The following is a 20,574-nucleotide window of genomic DNA, read 5'->3' on the forward strand; positions in this document are numbered from 1 at the left end:
GTTTCTGCCATAATGCAGCAGGAACTTAAAAATGTTACTGCTTGACTGCTGCAAATCATCCTTCATTCTTCGGGATTACTTCTGTCGGGGTTGGGGCTGGAGCTGGAGCATCCATTAGAGCTGGTGTTTTGGACCTTAGTAGATTTATGATCTCCTGTTTATATAACTATCTGTTTGTCTGTGTTTTGTCTGTTTTATTGTAGGGTATGATAAGTTAAAAAAAAAAAAAACGAGTAAACTGGTGTTTTTCAGCACCCACTGTATACCAAATATGTCAACAAAACGAATACATCCAGTTTTAGGAGCCTGGGGACTAGGCCTGTGAGTTCTACACGGGAGAAAAGCACAGACTTGGAAGACTAAGTAACCAGTCACCCAGATGTTTACTGACAAAATGCCTGAACACTTCGGGCAATTTTGGATTTCATTTCTCACCAATCTACATCCATTTATATAAACTACCATTGTTAGGGAAAGGTGCAGATCAGCAAGACATTCTTTTCAACTTGCATCTATTTTTTTTAAACCTTTAAAACATTTTTGGGAGAATCGTAGATGCTGGAAATTACAAAGATGCTATTTACCGACCTGTGTCTTTTTCTCAACTTCCCTTCATGGTGACATCTCATGTGGGACAATATCACAGCTTGGAAACTGACATCCAATATAGGTACAGTTCACTCAGTTTTCACTCTGCGTGTGTGTCCTGTGCAGTTTTATCCCATGTAGACTTCTCAGCCACCACAAGGAAGACGCAGAGCTGTTCCATCGCAAGAACCCTCTCACTCTACACTTCTATATTTGTACCCCACTCACCCAGTCTCTGATCTGCTTGGCAACCACTAATCTTTGCTCCGTATCTCTAGTTTTTGTAGGTTCAAGAATATTTATGTAAATGAAATCATAGAGTACGTTGCTTTTCTGAGACTGACTTTTTTGCTAGGCATAATGTCTTTGAAACTCACCCAGGTTGTGCGGTCAATAGCCCATTTCTTTTTATTGCCAATGAATTTTTAATGGCATAAATGCACCATAGCTTTTTAACCATTCAGCTCTTCAGGGTCATTTGAGTTGTTTTTAGGTTTTACTTTTACAAAAACAAACAAGCAAAAACCCAAAACTCTTGTGGATACGTGTGTGTGTGTGTGTGTGTGTGTGTGTGTGTGTGTGTGTGTGTGTAGAAAGAAGTTTGTATTTCTCTGGGATAAATCCCAGAAGTTTGATTGTTGGGGCAGGTGGGGAGGACATGTTCAGCTTGGTGAGAAGCTGCTAAGTATTTGCTAGCGTGGTGTTGCCATTGCGTATTCTCACGACTGACATATGTAAGATGGAATTTCTCTGTACTCTCACCGCGTTTGGCATTCCCACTGTCTGTCCTTCTGTTCTAATGGGTACTGATGGGTAACACTGTCTCACTGTAGTGGCATTGAACATCTTACGTGTTTATTTGCCGTCTGTACCTCCCTTTTTGTGAAATGTCAGTTCCCATCTTTTTCCCTTTTTAGACTTGGATTGTTTTGTTTCTTACAGTTGCGTCTTGAGAGTTTACATATTTTGTTATGCAGGTCATTTTTAGATTTGTAGCTTGCCAGTGCTGTATTTGTTCCTGGCCTTTTCTGTCCTGCTTTTTTTTTCATGTAAACTAAATCTGCAACATGTCCCCATTTCCTAGAGATTTAAATCTTCCCAGGCAGAGAGGGATCCTGCTTTTTTTTTAAAATTCTACATTTTAACCTCTGGAAATTATCTTTTGTATTTTCTTTCTAGATTTTGACCACTGCCTTTTCTTAAAAATGGTGTTCTCTTTATGGTGTCTGCACTTAGAAGATTCTGACATTTCCCTTTGGGGATCTTTCTCCCACTCGCTTTGTTTCTGGTGGTAAGATCATTCTTACCATGACCAGCTTTTATGTGCTTGTGATCTGATTTCAGCTCTGTGGCCATCCATACTTTATTTTCATTTTTTGTCATTGTAGTGTTACAGTGGACTTCTGACAATCTTTTAAATGTAAGCTTTGTTAAGAATTCCAGGCTAAAGTTCTTTTTTGTGCAAACTATGTTGACTTCTCGTATCAGTGTTGAAAGGCTAAGGACTCTTCAGCACTGTGAGATGCTGAAGAGGTTCTCAGGTTCTCCCAACCTGAGAGATGTGAAGACACGCGAAACCTGGAATTTTCCAGGGAAGCATGTTTATATAGTGCCTGCTGTGTGCCAGAGTTCGTATGCTCTGATGACTTCCGTGAAAGGGAGTTTGACTTCCTTATCATCAGGCTGGTCGGTGGATGCCGGCAGTGCAGGTGACAGAGCCGAAAGAGGACAGCCCTGGTTCTTGTCACTTTCCTACCTGATAACGGATTTGGGACAGTCATTCAGTCTTCCACTTCCTAGCGCAGGTCCAGAGAAGTTCACATGTTTCGTCATTCTTTTTTCACAACATAAAAGTAGCTAATTATAATTTATGTGAACTTTCTAATAAAGGAATATGTACCTGGAGAGAAAATACAATTCTCAAGCAATGTGAAACTTGATAAATCAGAATAGAAATAAATGTTAAGGAAAGGCAAATACATTCTTTTGAACTTTGTACAATTGGAAGCATAAAAAACTTTCTAGTTATATTTTGTCTTTAGTTTTAGACAACCTCAGGATCATCTCTAGTTTCTCGATACCGCAGCTGTTAGGGTCCTAGCTCAGAATTTGCTGTATTGAATTCACCCTTGGTGGCTGAAGGCACAGAAGGACTGGGCTTCTTACAGTGCCCCTAAAGGATGTGAAAATCTGCTGCCATGCACAGAAGATTCGTCCTTGCCAGAGGGATGAGAGATGGCATTTATAAAAGGTGATCTTTGTACATGTTGCTAGGTTACTCAATTTTGAGTCTTTTTCTTTGCAATCCATAATCATTATTTACAAAAAAATACCAGCGCTGAGAGGATGAAAAAGAGGGAGAGGAGACCATTAGTAAGAGAAAAGGGGAGATTGATATTATCATTAATACACTGGGTATGGCAGTAAAGGTATTAGATTACTACAAGGAAAAGATACTTGAATTCTAGCCAGGAGAGGATTCCAGTTAGCCAGATCCTGAACTGTAGCAAGGTGTTTCAGTTGTAAAATCATCTCTTTGTATCTTCTGAAATCATCTCTTTTCATCTTCTCAGAGATGGACCCTTAAGTGATTTCTTTTGTTCTTTTTACTTTTTTACTGAGGGAGGTAATTGTTCAAAAATTACAAAATCCTTTCCTTCGTGTAATTTAACTTCCTACTGTTATCGCTGTATCGTGTCTCTGTCGAATTATCAGCAACTCGGTACTCATCGCTAATGATATTTCTGGATTTCCGATAAATGAGCCCTGAGAATCCTGTAAAGCTCCAGAGCCCCTCGTATATATGCTGTAAAATGTTGATATGTAAGATATCAAAACCACCTGTCGCTGTGTGACCGCCAGCGCTGGTGTGTGTGCCGCCTGGCGGCGAGGCTGTCCCCTCTCCCTCCCCTCTCCTCACTGTCCTCCTTCCCGGCCCCCTCCCTTCCTCCCCAGCCTCAGCCCCGCGGGTCTCCTCCCCGCTCCCTGGGTCGCATTATCCTCTCTTCTGCCTCTGCGCGTTGATACTCCTCGGGGGTCTTTGCGGAGTGCGTTCCTCTCCCTGCTCCTCGGACCCCATAGCCCTGTCCAGAGCACACCGTGCGCTCCGCGTTCCTGCGCCTGCGTGCTTTCTAACGCTCCAAGCTGAACATAAAACCGCGAGGGCAGAGACCTAGCGGGCATTCACACCTGATTACCAATGGATGGCAAATTGAATGTATCCAAAAAGAACAACCAGTAACACCAGGTTCTTAAACGTTTCCTAGGAAAGGCCATTTGAGCCTAATTTGAAAGGTGGACCATGTGTAAACATCGCGGGGTATGGGAAAATGAGAGAATTGGAGAAAAGAGGCTGTGTTTAAAAAAAAACTTCGGAATGAGTGTAGACATGTCTGTAATGCGCTTTGGGGAAAATAGAGAGGAATAAAGAAGAGGCTTTGGAAGGCCTGGGAAACCTTTTAAGTCAAGGAGGACATGGTTCTGGAAGCAGCAGTATGGCCTCTGGCGGATGAGGCCGAAGGTGCTTAAGAATTGCGAAGTAAAAATCCTCTGCACCTCATTTCTTGTCTTCCTGAGGTTTTTTTTTTTTTTTTTTTTTTTGGCCTCATTAATGACTAAACTCATGAATGTCCCAACGTGAAACAGAATGTGACTACAAACAGAAATTGTTTAACTTACAGAGTCACTCATGCATCAGCACATATTTACTGATGGCTGTTCTAGGTTATGTGCTGCGCGTTTATACAACGGGCCGTGTAAATCCGTGTATCTGACGTGGCAGTGTTGGTTTCACACACCTAAAATGAGACAGAGCTTCCAAATTTAGCTGTTGATACTTGAGCCAAGAAAGACAAAAAGGAAAAGGAAAAGAAATGAAATGTATTTAATTTGGAATCGGTCAATCTATTTAGGAAATGTCAATTTATTTATTACGCTGCAAAGTAAGAATCTGGAAATAACTACAGGTAAGAAATATAACTGTTGAAATATGTTTCTTTTAAGAATCTCCCAAGAACTATGTAGAAGCGTGTGTTGTTTTTCTGTTGCCAGTTGTGTTTCTGATCAGTCATTTGTGCTCTGCAAACTCATTTTTCTTCCGTCGGACGCGCATGCACAAACCGCTCCAGCTGTAATATCTGTACATTCCTTACGTCACAAATTCTGCCTTGTATTGGAACTCAAGTACAATAGCTAGTTTCACTATTTTTGCATTTATTTACAAAGCTGAATTGCAGGGCAATAATGTGGACAGCAGAGATACTATTTGTTTTGCACAAAAGGAGGCACGTTTCAGTGCGGCAACTAGGTCATATTGTTACCGTTGCGGAACAGGAAAGGGTTTTTCAGAATAGTGGTGTTTGTAGCTCTTGTGTATTGATGGGGAAAGGTAGTTGCCATAGTGATCTGACGGTCTCTGGAGGAAATGTCACGACCTTAAGCATGGAGCAACCCACCCAGTTCAGGCGGACCCTCTGAAAAGGGCTTCTTTCCATGGAAACTGAGTTATCAAAAATTTCGAAGAGGTTAATTTCTGCAATTCCGACCTGCCGTACATTTGTTTTGTACTCTTGCATTCTATAATTAAAAGAAAAACATTTATAATAGTGCCCCCATATGTGCGATTTTCTTCAGAAATGATGTTAAATATATTACACGTTAATTATCTCATAAATATGTTCTCAAAGACACAAAATGGCCTTTATTCTCATTCATATGAACCATACAGCTTGAATGCAAATCAGTCCAACAAGATCTGGATTCAGTCTGGTCGTCACTGTTTGAGGTTTTCAGTTTCTGTGCATGTTCTTAGTTGAAGAAACTCTCATGACATTTAGAAATCCAACCATGCTGGATGAAGCAAATGACTTAATACTCATATATTTAATACTCGTATAACAGTAACGTAAACTTGCAATCGGTAGTTCTGAATCTGAAATTGCTCGGAGCACAGATTGATGTACGAACACTATATTTACTGGACCAGGACGGCACATTTGCTCTGCAGCTGTGTTTAATGGTTATCAGTTTGGCGTGCAGCGTGATTGTTTTGGAGGGAGAACAGACACTTCAGATCCCTTTTGGCAGTTCTGAAGTAACTGAAGTACCTGCTCCTCAAGTGAATCATATGAACTTAATTAGATTTGCTACATAATTAGCATTTGAGGAAAGCTAAGGAAAATCCTTGTGGGTTGGTGATTTGTTATGTCAAATGTAAGCATGCTCATTTTGGGGGACTGGGAATTGAAAATGATGAAATTCCAATGCATCGTAAACCCTGATATATTATAAATTTTAATGAACCTTCAAAAGCGATACTTTCCCAGGAATGAGTCAGATGCTTGTCCCAGGCAACTGGGACCTGTTTGCTTCCCTTCACAGGAATCGACCCATTTACATATGGCATGTCCACATGATGGCACCTAAGTGTGTGCAACTAGCTTTCCACCTCTAATGAGACCAAGTAGCGCTTTAGAAAACACCCCAGAGTGAGCGGGAGGGACTGCCAAGGACCGGGAACTGGGGTGCACCAGTGAGGTCTGAGCTGGAGAGACTCTGTTGCTGCATTTGTATTTACATTTTAGTTTAAAATATTTAATTGCAGTGACTTACTCTGTTGTTTATTTTATTCTAAAAAGACACTTGCATACTTTAGAAATTTTGTTCTACAGTATTAGAGTTCTACCAAATGAGTTAATCATGGAGAATAGCTATAAAATATTTACTGAGAAAAGGATTAAATTTCATATGCCAGTGTTTTTGTTTTGTTTTGTTTTGCTTTTCTTTTTGAGACAGGGTCTCACGATGACAGTTTTTTAAGGCTAGGAAAAAACGTATAAAGCATATATTTTTTAATTTATCAAAAATTTTTAATTTTTCAAAAAGCTGTCCCCTTTTAATTAAATTGCTTAGTTACATAAATTCATCTAGATTGTATTATCGATAAAAAGGTGAGAGGAAGCAGACTTAATCACATACTGAAGCGCTTCAGTGATTTTTTTTTTAAACTTATACTTGGTAAGATTTCAGACACAACCTGCCTTCGCTGAACATCCCATTTTCCCTGAGAATTCAGGATCGACTTTAAAACTCAACTTGCTCAAGCTGCCAGGAACAAACGGAACAAGTTCCCCTAACGCACACCCTTCTCAGACGCACGCACATCTTCCCGGCGCACATGTGAAAACCCCCGAACCTGTAAACCCACGCTTAACCTACTGTCACTGGCTAAGGAGAACCATCTGTTCCCCTTGCCTCCCCTACCTCCCCTCCAAAGGCAATGGACTGCTAAGTTTCTGATAAAAATCTCAGTTGGAGTTGATATAGCCAAGCGCATAGTTCCCCCAGTTTCTCTTTCACAGGTGTAGAGAGGTGGCACAAAGTACAGATTGTACCTTGAATTCAAGCAGGATTCTTGGAATATATGGAAGTCTTAAGTCTTTCACAGCGCAGCTGAGATTAACCAGAAGTGCTCATGCAGATACCAGGGAACAGCGTACACTTCTGTGACTTTGTCACCTCAGCTCACCTCGCCCAGCTTCATTTCCTTGCTTGTCTTCCCCACATCGAGCTGTTGAAATGATTAAATGAGACTGTGTACATAGTTATATGGTTAAAACAACATCTGTTTAGTTACTGTTTAGCGTGGGTTCCTAAATGTTTCAGTTTTTTGTTCTCTGTAAGCATGTATGAATTCCTTTTTGTTTAAATCCATGGGCTCACAGCCAGTACATCTCTTTTTCTGTGGTCATCCTTGTAGCTTCTCTGGATATTTTCCAGGATGTGTTGATTACACACAGCATTGTTTGTGTGTGACCAGGTGTGCTTTGCATACAGCATTCTTTGGTACATAAGAAATATGTAAACTCCTGCGATCTTTGTGGGGAAATCAGTGCTATGTGGTTTAACCTCCTATTGTTCATTGAGGGACCTGATTCAATTTATGTGGTTCAACCTCAAGTAAGTAGATAAAAAACCTTAAAGAAGCTCAATAGTTCACCTAAATAAAATTTGCAAAAATACTATTTTATATGAACTACAAATTTGAGTCATCTGCATTTATAATTAACAATGCCTTTGAACATTTTCTTTATTCTAATTAATTTAATTTAATTTATTTATTATTCAGTATTTTCATACTTAACTATAAAAGTACCCAGACCCAGATCCTAGTTACTAACTACCCCATTTCTTAGTGGATCTAAGGTTTTATATTTATTAGAAATTTTTCTGCGCCTAGTAAGCAATGCAAACTTTTTGAGAATATGTGCACAGGCTGGGATCATCAGTGTATCATTTACTCACTTTATGGAAGTAAAAAGTGAAGCATGTATTTTGTTCCTAATTCTGAAATAGGATGTGAGAATATGCATATGCAAATTCATAGAGGTTCAAACTGAAAAGCTCCTTTGTAAGAAATAGCAGCCAGTTTTAAAGGCAGAAATACAGTTCTGCAAATACAGTAGAGAGGAAAATACATTTTGGATTCTGCTTTTTATTTCAATTAGATGCTAATAATAATTACTACCACTACATCTGTTTCAGGGAATATGTTAAACTTCCCGTGGTGGCAGAAGTCATGTGTACACAAATACTGCAAGCCTTTACTTAAGGTCAGATGTTCCTGCCATTTGATTTGTGTTTCATTATTAAACTTTAAGAATGCAAAGATAAATTTTCTGGTGAGGTTCAATTAATAAATAAAAGTAGGAGTCAAGTTTTGACCAATCTCGCTAATTATTAACATTTAACATTTACTTCTGCTATACTTTAGTAATAGTAAGTTAGTAATATTTAGTAATATTACTTTAGTAATTAAGTGACTGGAGTTAAACTGCTGAAAAATAACTTGATCTGGTTTATTCACTTAACAAAATAAAGCTTAAAGATTGTACTGCTGTGGCAGCCAGGATTAATTTTTAAAAATATCTTTAATTTTAGTGAAAACATCTGCATATCTCTGCTGGCATTATGCAGATACAGTGAGCCTTTTTTAGTTTTTGCTTTTTCTTTCTTTTTTTTTTAGGTTTACTAAGTTGTTTTGTCATGCTCTTAAACATAAATGACACTATAGAAATTTAACACATTTAAAGAGAAGTAAAAAGTTTAAAAACAACCTTAATATTTATCAAAATAGTATAATTTGTAAAATAGCAAATATTTTAGCTATCTTTGTAAAAAAAAATCTGGTTTCTAACTTTTTAGAAAGATGGTTCCAGGTAGAGAGGGATCACTATTCTGGTCGTTTCAGTTTGTAATTAATCTTCAAACCTAAACATATGTTGCAAAATTGGGACAGTAACAGATCATAATAGAAATCTTATTCATGTCACTTCAATCCTCCAAGTTCTAAAGCAGTATGTTTTTTCTGTCATGAGACAAAGAAATTGTCAGATTACTTCAGGCCGGATTAATTTCTGCCTTCTGAACACCATTCAGTGGGGGTAGAATGCTACACCAAGAATTTTGTGGGAAAACAAGCAAAAAATTGAATGCTTTGTAGGATCATCGAAAGTCACTGCTCAGGATTATCTTAAATTTCCTGGTGCCAAGCACCAAAGAGCCTACCTTCCAGAGAGCAGTTTGTTCATGAGAAGAGCAGTGCTGAGGGTCGCTCATGTTTAGCATTATGATCTTGCAAAGACCGCTGCCGCTGTTGCTGTGGATGCTTTCGTCTATAGGAAGAATTTGAACTATAAAATTTGAGAAGCTCCAGCGTCTCTGGAAATTTGAGAGCATTGCCTTTTCTCCCCTTTCTTGAATATAGAAAGTATTCTAACAAAACAGTGTAACCCCATCCATTTTAAATGTCAAACTGGCACGTAGGATATTTCAGAAGAACTAAAACTTCAGATTTTAAACGTCTAAAGTTTCAGAACACCTTCAGAGGCAGCAGACAGACAGTGGATCGCGGGAAGATTTAATAGAGGAACTGATCTGTGACTGTTTCTTGGGGTGAAGGCGGGTGAGGTGGCTGGAGGTGCACTTCGCAGCTGTGCCCGAAGACAATTAGGAAACAGCCAGTTTTACCGGTTTTTAGAGGAGGTGCTAGCTTTTACTTTGTGATTGCTAATTTAGGCTTTATGAAAATTGAAATGAATTAATACTTTCAAATATTTCAATATAGTCCCTGGGCTATAAGTGTAATGGAGTTTTTTTTAAAAGTGACTTGAGGTAAGATAATACATGATAAAAATAATCACTTCCTTGATTTCACTTATTTCTTACACTAAGCTAGGGAAATTTACAAAATTATAGTTACGAGAAACCAACAATCTCTATTATATAACTGTTACATAATCTCTGATATACAAAGTATTGATTTAAAGTCCATTTTTATTTTAAAATTCGTACTACTACAGTTTCTACAGGTAATGTATGAAGACCGTTAGGCAGCCTTATGTTAATATATGTTTACAGCCTGACAGGACTGTGGAATTTGAACCATAAAGCATTTCCACACATACTTTAATCGCATTCTCCAACTTTTTTAAGTAGCCAGGCTGTATCCAGGGAAACCCATTTAAATCAGAAATATATTTCTTTCTAAATTGAAAAGATAGGCTTCCATTTTAAAGACGGAATCTGAATTTAAATAAAAATCCTACTTTAGCATTCAGTTTCATTCTTTAGCTGCATGAAATCTTAGGGGAAAAAAATCATACCAAATTACCAGTAATTTGTTTTAAAGAGGAAGAAATGGAATTGTTTTCAAGTCAGCAGACACTGAAGATAGTTCTGTAACATTGAGTAATAGAGACTTCAGACTTTAATTTAGTCAAGATTATGATTTTATACATAGACGCTTTGCTGTAATAGCTTGGCTTGATGATGACTTGGGTTTTATATAAATCTGGATAATACATTACTCATCTACTGTCTTATTAATTATACTTGTTCAATTGTGCTTTAAAAATGAGAGACCTTACGTCAATGAGTATTTGTTGTGTGCTTCTCAAGTGCATAGTATTAAATAAATGCAATACACATACCTTGAACATTTAGGAGTATATCCCATTTGTTTTGGGGTAGGTTAGAGTCTGCCTTCTAAAGAATTACTTTTATAGAGCCATGCATGTGGAAAATTGTGTGTAAATACATATATCTGTGTATCTTTTTAAAGCGTGATATATACTACTTAAAGCATTAGCTAATATGAAAGTAATATCTTACATTAGTGCAGTTGTATTTATTTAATTCAGTAGTGAAGTTAATTTGGAGTGGCTGGCATAATGCCTTTGCAGGTTTCTGTGACTCATATGTTTGAGAAAGTGTGATTCAAGACTCCAGGATCGTTTCTTCTCATCTGCTAAAACTCACGTTTTGAGTAAGAGCAAGTTTTCACGGCATATTTAAAATAAATATTCTGTGATAATATTTGGAAGCTAGGTGATGTCTAACATAAGTAGTGTTAATGCATATCTATAAATTAATGTACTTTAAAGCTATCAAACATACATCATTTTGAATACTAGTTTAATTTTTCTTTTTTCTTTTCTTTTTTTTTTTTTGAGACAATGTCTCACTGTGTAGTTCAGGCTAGCCTTGAACTCACTATAGAGCCCAGGCTGGCTTTGAACTTACAGTGATCCTCCTGCCTCAGCTTCCTCACTGCTGGAATTACAGGCCTGTGCCACCACACCTAGCTAATCTTTCCTGTATTTTTTGAGTTGAACTCTCAGACTGCTAATTCTGACCTCCAATATTTGATTGCATTTAAAAGAAAAAACTAAGCACATTCAGAAATCATTGGAAGCTATTTCTCAATATTTTCTCCTGTAGAACAAATGTAATTCTGTGATCTGTGTATCTTGTTCATTGTTCATTTCATTTAGAGCTTGACTAGTTCTTCCCTCTGAAGTAAAATATATTCTCATAGTTTAAATAGCTACAGTGATGATTACTTGATATAAACTGGACCTTTTTCTTTGTAAAGTAGTGGGAAACTCATTTATCTGGGTTTTTACTTTGAAGGTAAGCTGTGAAGTTTTTCTAAGGAGAGATCAAATTTTAATTCTTCAGGGGACACTTGCACACTGTGACTTGTGATGGGGCCATTCTCCTTAGAGGCTGCCTTTTTGACTTCCCATTAAATCTTAAAAAGTACTAGTTTTTTTTTTAGGAAAAGAAAAGGAATTCTTATCAGTCTATACCAGCCATAAGAAAGTAGAAGGTACATAGAAAAGAGCTATAATTTTCTGATATCACTTTGAGCTTTTCCTTGTAGATTTTTCAGCTCAAAATGGTATATGGTTTTATACAGTGGGCTGTGTCCAACTTTCTGTCACTAGAAGAAATGAATAAATATTACTCCAGAGTTGTTCGGAGGAAGAAATGTGAGTCAGGAAATATGAGCCTGTACCTGAAAAGCAAACAAAAAGCAAATGATTGATTTGAAAACATACTGTGTGATATTGTGTGGTCTTTAGTCTTGACTTTTTTTCAAAACGTGTGTGCGTTCATTACATCCTTTTACCTGACTCTTTTACTCTTAACCTCTTGTAACTGACTGATGCATCACTTTTCTGTAGTTATCACCGCATGGAAAATACGCTGGGCACATTTTAACCATTTCTGGAAGCCTTAATCATTTCTCTAGCCATATGCCAGCCCCCACAAGGGGGCAGCACTGGACGCAGCATTGCCTTGGGGCTGGGTAGCCTCCACCTTCACCCGCCTCACTGTAGCACTTGCAGGTTTTTTGTTGTTGTGTTTTGTAATAACTTGCACATGTAAAGCCTGTGGCATGTTCAGTAATTTGTAGCAGTTCAGACGTCCTCTAAGTGGCTACTACTTCTGCTTCTCAGTTTTGACTCTTATGTACCTGGAAGATTTTATGTACCAGTGATTTGGTCTTCCATTCCAGATACTTTGTGTTTATTATAAAGAAGGGATTTCTTTAACTTGGAAAAATATTAAGAGAAAAAGGAAAACCTAGCAATCACTGAGCACTGGGATACATCAGGCATACTGTTAGGCGTTTTCCATATGCTGCCACACCCTTTAAACTGGCACATAGACAAGATAACAATAGCGCTATAAAGTAACAGGGACGTAGTCCACAGTAATGCTCAAATTTTAAATACTGGTGTTTTTTTTTTTTTTTTCTTTTTAAACTGTTCTAAATAAGCTTGGAGAGGCTAAATCATAGTAGAACAAAGATTTCCTTCAAACAGAATTCCAGATTTCATGCCGTGTCAATTATATTATGTAGCCTTGCCATAAAAACAACAAAAAGATTTGCTGGCAATGACTGAAGCCACAGTGTGGAATGCCTGAGACAGTGATTTCAGTGAAGTAACTCCTCTGCCTTTGTAACGGATGAATTAGTGGTTGCTGTCCTTAAAATTTTAATAGGGGAAGTGCTGTTAAATATTCAGTGGCATCTAGGGAGCCTATAAGCCCCAATTGATGTGTGTATATATTTATATATTTACTGTCTTAGTCCATTTTCTGTTGCTGTAATGAAGTACCTGAGACTAGTTAGTTGATAAAGAATAGAAGTTGATTTGGCTCTTGTTTCTGGTGCCTGGGAAGCCCAGTGTCTTCCTTTTGGCGTCTGGTGAGGGATTCTTGCTACATCTGGACATAGTAGGATGCCCGTTCTCATCACACGATGAGGCCGGGCACGTGTGCCCGCTCGGGTCCCTTTCTTCTCCTAAAGCCACAACTGCTGCCATCTCATGAACTCGCGAATCCTCATGGCCTCCCAAAGGCTCTCCTTCCAGCCCATCAGCATGGGGCCTTGCGGACTAAGTTTCCAGCATCTGCACTCCGGGGACCCCCTCAACTGGCAGTTACATTCATCCAAGCATGGAAATAAATACCATTTTCTTAATTTCTAAAGCTTCAATAATATTTTAATTATCAAGGTATTATTTATCCAATTCTACTAATTTGTGTTCTTCCCCTGTTGTACCTGCTAAAAGACTTTATATCTGCCCACCCTGATTTCAACAAGATGTTTTGTTTTCCAATAGAAAACTAAAAGGATAAATTTTTATTGTTTTGTTACAGAACGTGGGCAAATGAAGGGAATTTATTTTGCCTGTGTGTATAATTTTAATGATTTGGTGTTATCTCACATTGCTTCCTTTTTCCGGTTACAATATGCATAGCAGTCCAGATGGCTAATATATAAACACTTGGACTTGTTTACCTCAGTCATTTAACATCCCCCCGAGGTTACGGTACTCATGACCATCTGTTTGTTGCTTTGTGAGCTACCTCATGCATCGCTTAATCCTTTCCGTGTCTTTGTATTGTAACCTCCATCTTCCTTAAATACGTGGACCTCACCTGTCACACTTCTTAGGGCTGTGCCGTAAGACCCTGAGGATGCCAGCTTCCTCCTGCTCGGCCCTGCTTTTCTGATTTCACCCCCTCCCCGTTATTGCTAGTCTCAGAAGTAATTCCTCAAAATTTTCTAAAAACGAGATTGAGCACCTTCAGGGTGGTGTGGCCGTAGGCAAAATTTACAGAAGAGACAGTAAGAACATAGATTTTGAAATTGGCTTTATAGATAGCCATTTAACCTTGGGCAGTTTCCTCCATCTGTATATCCCACCTGTGAAACGTAAATGAGATAAAAATATAACTCATTTAAGCACCATGCTTACAGTACCCTAAATACTGGGCACTATTTTTATTATTAGCATATTTTAGAAAAAGTTTGTGTTGCAAAAAAGTATATTGAGGAACAAATACAAATATTATTTGTAGAATTTCATTCGAGTCTTGTGGAAGGAACAGCTATTTTACTTTAAGCATGGAGATGTGAAAGCACATACTGCAGCAGGAGATACGTAGGTGTTACTGTGTGGTGGTTTAGGGGTTCAAGTTCATCCTTCACACTAGACCCTGGGTAAAATTATGAACCCCAAAAAGCTGGATGCAAGTTTCTCTGGATACCTGTCTGGGTTGTTTCCTGTGGAGCCTGGTTGCGTATTACGCTGTGCTCACTTTGCAATCTCATGGTCACATCTGTCCTTGTTGCACGTGGATTTAACCAGTCAACACACCGTTCTCCCGTCCTGGATGGTACATAAAACCCTCCCGACAGCCTGCGGGTTAGGCTGTTACTTAATTCCTAATTGTATGCAGCTTACTGTTTCTGAATCAAAAATCATCATAGTTTTAAAAATATGAGTGTACTTAGGCAGCCAGTGGAACAGATGAATATGATTAATTTGAATTGTCTTGAAAATTCAGAGCACATGGTTGCTATAGTTACAGTGTCATGTGGTTATAATGCAGTTACTTTGTGAAGCATTAGTCTCCTACATTAATTTGCGTACCTACCAATGGGATTCATATGTTTTTCTCACTGTGTGTGCGCGCGTGGTGTGTGTGTGTGTGTGTGTGTGTGTATGTGTGTGGCTTCTGTATGAAAAAACTAGGGCTGGGTACGGTGCCTTGTTTTGTTGTAGCACAAAGAAGCCTGTATTCCCAAGTGAATCATTCATATGTGAGCACATTCAGTGAGAAGCAATAGTAAAAGCTGCGTGATCGGTGCAGACGTTGGTTTCCTTTACTTTACGAGACGTTAACGCTCCATGGAAGGAATAATTCAAGTTTCCTCAGTACACTGGTTGGTAGAGTTAGAATTTCTATTTCAATTGGTCAGAATATAATATTCCATACATTTGTAGTTTCATAGGTCAGGTAGTGAAAAGAAACACGACTTGTAAAATTACACGTGGATGGAACATTAGAATAGAAACTTTTATTCACACAGGAAAGAGATTCTTCACTTTATTCTTTCCCTTTATTTCAGTGTCATTTGATTACAGAATTTATACTGTCTCACAAAAAACTTCAAATAGTACTTACAGAGTACGAAGCCTGCTTTTCCTGCCCCGGTTTCCGCAGGCTCGAAGGATAACCACCGTTCACAGTCCAGGCGTGACCTGGCAAGAGCGGTGTCCTGTGCCTGTGAAACACGGAGATGTCTTCCTGGGAAGATGGATGGATGCTCACACTCTTGAAGAGTTAGGACCGTTGCCGTTTGGGGCAAGAAAAGGTTTTTTTAGTTAGCCATTATGCTAAAGGGGTGATTTTCCCAGCACTGACAAAGCAGTGCATGGTCGGCCAGCTTTCCAAGTTCCTAGTTTGAATCACTGGTATTTTATAATGGGTGTAAAGTCAGAGGCATTTGGTGAGATACTTTCTCCTTGGTCCTCTGTTCCGCAGTGTCCGTGGATAATTCATTTACACAGAGTGCAGTAGTCAGGAAAGAAGAAGGAAACGGGCTGTGTCAGCTGAAGAAGCAAAACTGGGTTAATCCTGAATTGACGGTTGCAAGGTTTTAAAATTACTTGTTGCAGTCAAGAAATAATCCACCTAGTCTGTCAGCTTGTTTCAGTGGGCTAGTGGTGGGGTTTCTTAGGGGGTTCTTTATGTGTGTTAAAAATGCTAGAGTTGTTGATGGAAGATTCGTGTTGGGAGGAGAGGTGGCCCCTGTTTAATGTTCGATGCTGTCACAGTAGTTGACGGGGCCAAGGGGAGGTCTGGGAAGGACCAGCTCGTTCTCTGTGGAGCTAATTTGTCCTGTTCGCATGTCGTTTCCGCCCCGGAGCACTTGGCAGTGGGAGGTAAATAGCGCAGTGGGTATAGATGGAGCGTGCAGCGTCGGGATTCTCCATGGAAAAATCATCTGCCCAAGTTAAAATTAAAAAATCGTGTAACATGTAAAACTATTTAGGCCTTCTCAAATCCTTTGTAAAACAAGGCAGTACATAAATGGATAAATGAAAACCACAGGTTTTATTTCAGGTAATACCTCTGAATGGTAAATTAATATTACTTTATCACAGTAGTTTAATCGTATATCTTTTTTAGTTCAGATATCTAAAATTATTTTTTGAAAGTTGATTTTTTTTTTTACTATGTAAGTGTTTTCTCCTTAAGAATAACGACCTACACTATGTCCCTGGAGCTTTGATTTTATGTATGTGAACTACATCTCCCGTCTCAGGAAGCTCACGGTCTCTCTAGGAGGAGATGCATAACTGGGCCACTGCAGCGGACCCTGTCAGGACCAGTCTGTGGGGCTCAGGGCAGAAGGCTCTGCCCCGCCTGTGCCACTGGGGGCTGCTGTCAAGGGAGGCTTCCCAGTGGAGGCCATGCCCGAGTTAGGTCCGCCCCAGGGAGGCAGAGAGCAGGGAGCCCCGGGAAGCTGCAGAGGCCTGGCCGTGCCAGGAGTGAGGCCGCAGTCCGGCGTCTGATGGAAGTGGGGTCTGGGTGACGCATAGAGGGACTGCACATTTATTCTCAGACCAGTGCACATTCATGTTATAAAATTTTGAAAATACCAAAAATGAGAAAGCATAATCATGATCTTTGAGGTGCAGATGTAACCAATGTGGACGTTTGTCATGTTTTTGTCGTGTCCTACATTTCCATTCATAGGAAGTGTGTTTGGGGTGATCTTGCTGCGCGTTAGGTAATACATACCTATAGAGACATAAAATGCGTCGTGTATGAAACACACCTTAGGCAAAGTTGGGATAATGTTAACATGCGATCAGCTTTATTCACGGAAAATACGTCTACAGACTTTTGATGTCCTTAGATACAGTTGCTTTCAGGGAGTGAAGTACCTTAAGTTGAAGTGTCTCATCTCTATGAATAGAAATACAATCGTAAAGTTGACCATCTCCGTTTCATCTCTGCAGGAAGAGTGTTTCTTGAACCTCGAAGCTCCTATATCCAGAGTGTGTGGTTACGACACACCATTTCCTCACATTTTTGAGCCATTTTACATCCCAGACAAATGGAAATGCTACGATGCCCTTCGAAAAATGATCAACTATTGACCACGTAGGTAGGTGTGCCCCCGACATCGAGTGTTGTCCCTAAGTCATCGCGTGCTTTGTTTGGTAAACAGCATCTGTCAGAGTAAAAGGTGCACTTGAGAAAACTTCGAATCCCTACCCGTGTAGTTACCCTTAGTGGAAGCATGTTGAACATTTGTACCACATGACTGACAGAAAGTATCTTTCAATATGTTAACACTGAAGACATAATCCAACATAGTTTACACTGTGCCTGTGCCCTGTTTTATCTTCATTTTTGTATGTTCTTTGATCTATTTACTTTCCATGAAAAGAGGTAATTTCTTTTACTTGAAAATGACCCCTCAGCTAGGCGTGGTGGTGCACACCTGTAATCCCAGCACTGGGGAGGCTGAAGCAGGAGGACTATTGCAAGTTTGAGTTCAGCCTGGACTACAAAGTGAGCTCAAGGCCAGCCTAAGCTGCATAGCAAGACCCTGTCTCAAAAAGACAAAAAAAAAAAAAAAAAAAGAAAATGACCCCTCAAGCACCATTAATGTAGACTGCAGTTATTTATGTGATGATCCTTTTTTTTTTTTTCTGGTACCGGTAATCAAACTCATGACCTCACGCTTGCCAGGCAGGCACTGTGCCGCTGAGCTAAATCCCCAGCCGCTATGTGATGATTCCTAACATTCACAAACTTAACTTTGTATTATCTGAAATTAGGTATGCGTTGAGCAGAAACCTCTTTATTATGTAAAAGGAAAATTTTTAATAAAAAACAATACCAAAACCAAAAGCCCAAGCACCATTATTACCTTTTCTGGTTGATTAGGTGAATGTTTTTAAAGTACTGTGTAATGCATGGTATTGTTTTCATAGTGATTTTTTCACTCGTGCTTATCAACCCTTCAGGAGTGTTACTCTAACTAAAATGAATACCAGTATGGTTTATTAAGTTACTTTTTCAGACCAATATAGAAATTATACTCACTGAAAACTTGATTTTGAAATACTTCAAAATGGGTAAATAAGATTAAGATGCTTTACATTTCAATATCTAAATTGTCCACAACAAAATGCAGTTTGCAAAATCATGACTTTTCAAAGAAAAGGGAAATAACGTTTTGCACAATAACACACCCTGTACTTTTTAAAGAATCCAGTGCTACTTGAATTCTGAATATGGGCTACAAAGTGAGCTCACCTAAAACAGACAGATGTGTTCGTATTTGTACAGACCTGCCACTCTCCACAACCCTCTCATTTTCTGTAGTTACGTTCTAATGGCCGTTCTAATGGCCGAGGGTAGGTTAGGGCCGACACCCAGTATTATTTCAGACAGGTAGGGCTGTGGGCTTTATTTGTGGTGTCTACTCAGTGCTTGTGGGAGCAACTGCCTTCCACAGCAGGTGACCCTCAGGGCAGGTTGGAGAACTGCCTCTCCTTGCTCTCCGCTGTCTCCTCAGTGGACGCCCCACGGGAGAGTGAAGGTCGTAATGATGGCCGCATGCTTTGTTGTTATTAAAGTAGTATTTCGATGCTGGCTTTGAATTTGGATTATACATTCGTTTTTAAACATAAGAAAACTATTCAAATCTGTACTGAAAATTATAGCACGGTGTTTCTGTCCTAAAATTAAATACATGAAAAACCTGCAAGCAACTGAGAATGTTTATAATTGTTATTGATTTCTTTTACAGAAAAATGGGAAGATTATGAGTAGATGCGGGAATATTTTTCTGGATTTTTTTATATTTGCTCAGATTTACCTCTTGAAAAATAGTTTTTATGAAATGAACTATCATGGATATTGACTGAAAAGCTCTAAACTAATTGTTATATTAAGAGAAATGAATTGATTCCCATGAAGAGTCTTTCAGATTACTCTTTTAAAATGTTCCACATGGTGATCTTATAAATTCTGTTTAATTATATCTGTTAATATCAGGTGTGTACTATATTCAATAAAGCAAAGTCAAATTGTCTTTAGGTTGTATGTGTCCTCTTTGTCCTTTAGTAAGACGGATTTTTGTTCAACAGTAGTAGGTTCTTGTTGATTGACTCTGAAGTGAAACATTTAGCCTAGAAATCCCAACTTTTCAGCTTTATTGTATCTAGTTTAGTTCTTCATAGCCAAAATGGTTGTATGCTTGCAAAACTGCTGACATGCATCACTATTTATCCATCTTGCCTTGGGATGGTTACTGATGAACCTCATCCCTTTTCCGGAGTGCCGTGGGATCAGATTATCCTGCTGCCGCCCTCTTCATCCCAGGAGGCGGATCCCATGGGAGCATGATCCTGTTTGCTATAGAATTGCCATGCCTTAGCTGCAGTTGTACGTTGTTTTTGTATTGTTTTGTTTTTTTCTATGATGTTACAAAGCAAATACTTTTTCTCTGGTCTTTATATTGTTACATACATAAGAAAAATGATAGCATAAAAGGCTCTGATGGGAGGAGCCTGCACCTTGGCGACGTTACCAGGGCCTCCTTCCACATCCCCTGCCACTCACCGTAGTCCTGGAAGGCAGGGACAACGAAGTATTTCTGCTACAGGGTCCCTCACCCTTGCCCCTGCCCTTGGAGATGAAGTTGATGTGCGCATGTTCCCCCGCTTAGTCTCAGAAGTGCTTCCTCTCATGATGCCGGCAGAAATGTCCACCCGAGAAGCAGAGAAATAGACCTGCCATGTTTTCTTTTGTCCAAGAACACCGAAGAAAATGGTCATCTTTTTAAGAGTTACAGGCTTCTTTAAAACTGTAGTCTAAAAAGCTTTCTCCTGTTTCTTCTTACCAGTCACTGGAAGACGGTGCAGAGAGTAACGTGTATGCGCTGTCAGAAACTTGGAGACAGAGTTAAGACACTTTATCACAGATTCTTGACTGGAATGGACTGAAATAATAAGCAAAATGGTTTGTTAGGGGTGAAAATGAAGCCCTACCCAGGATTAAAAATGGAAAAACCTGTGAAGTGTAGGATAGGAAAAGATGTTTGTCAGCCACAAGTTTGGAAAAGATTTAGGGAATCCAGTTGGCTTACTGAGCAGGACATTCTAAGTTTCGGATGCCAAGACTCAGGAAGGACCTTGGCTTTGATCTTTCTTCTCCATCAGAGGTTAGAGGTGCCCTGCGAAGAACTCAGCGCTCGCGTGCTCAGACTAGCAGGACGGGGAGTATATGGCAGGCAGCCAGAGCTGGGCCCGTGCT

At 39.3% G+C, this 20,574-nt stretch overlaps 1 protein-coding gene across 1 annotated transcript in view; it reads left to right on the top strand.

The window, feature by feature from the left end:
- The window catches only part of Bckdhb (branched chain keto acid dehydrogenase E1, beta polypeptide), a gene marked incomplete at its 5' end in the record, with an annotated part of 198,690 nt that extends 179,339 nt beyond the window's left edge, over positions 1–19,351 (top strand). Inside the window, 2 exon segments of the mRNA XM_005377677.2 lie at positions 17,262–17,410; positions 19,067–19,351. Of these exon segments, the coding sequence (XP_005377734.1) occupies positions 17,262–17,402 (141 nt within the window). The 3' untranslated portion in view covers positions 17,403–17,410; positions 19,067–19,351.
- Positions 19,352–20,574: the final 1,223 nt, after the last annotated feature.

The sequence above is a fragment of the Chinchilla lanigera genome, unplaced genomic scaffold (assembly GCF_000276665.1).
Source record: "Chinchilla lanigera isolate Chin_1 unplaced genomic scaffold, ChiLan1.0 scaffold00010, whole genome shotgun sequence".
In the NCBI taxonomy this organism is placed as follows: Eukaryota; Metazoa; Chordata; class Mammalia; order Rodentia; family Chinchillidae; genus Chinchilla; species Chinchilla lanigera.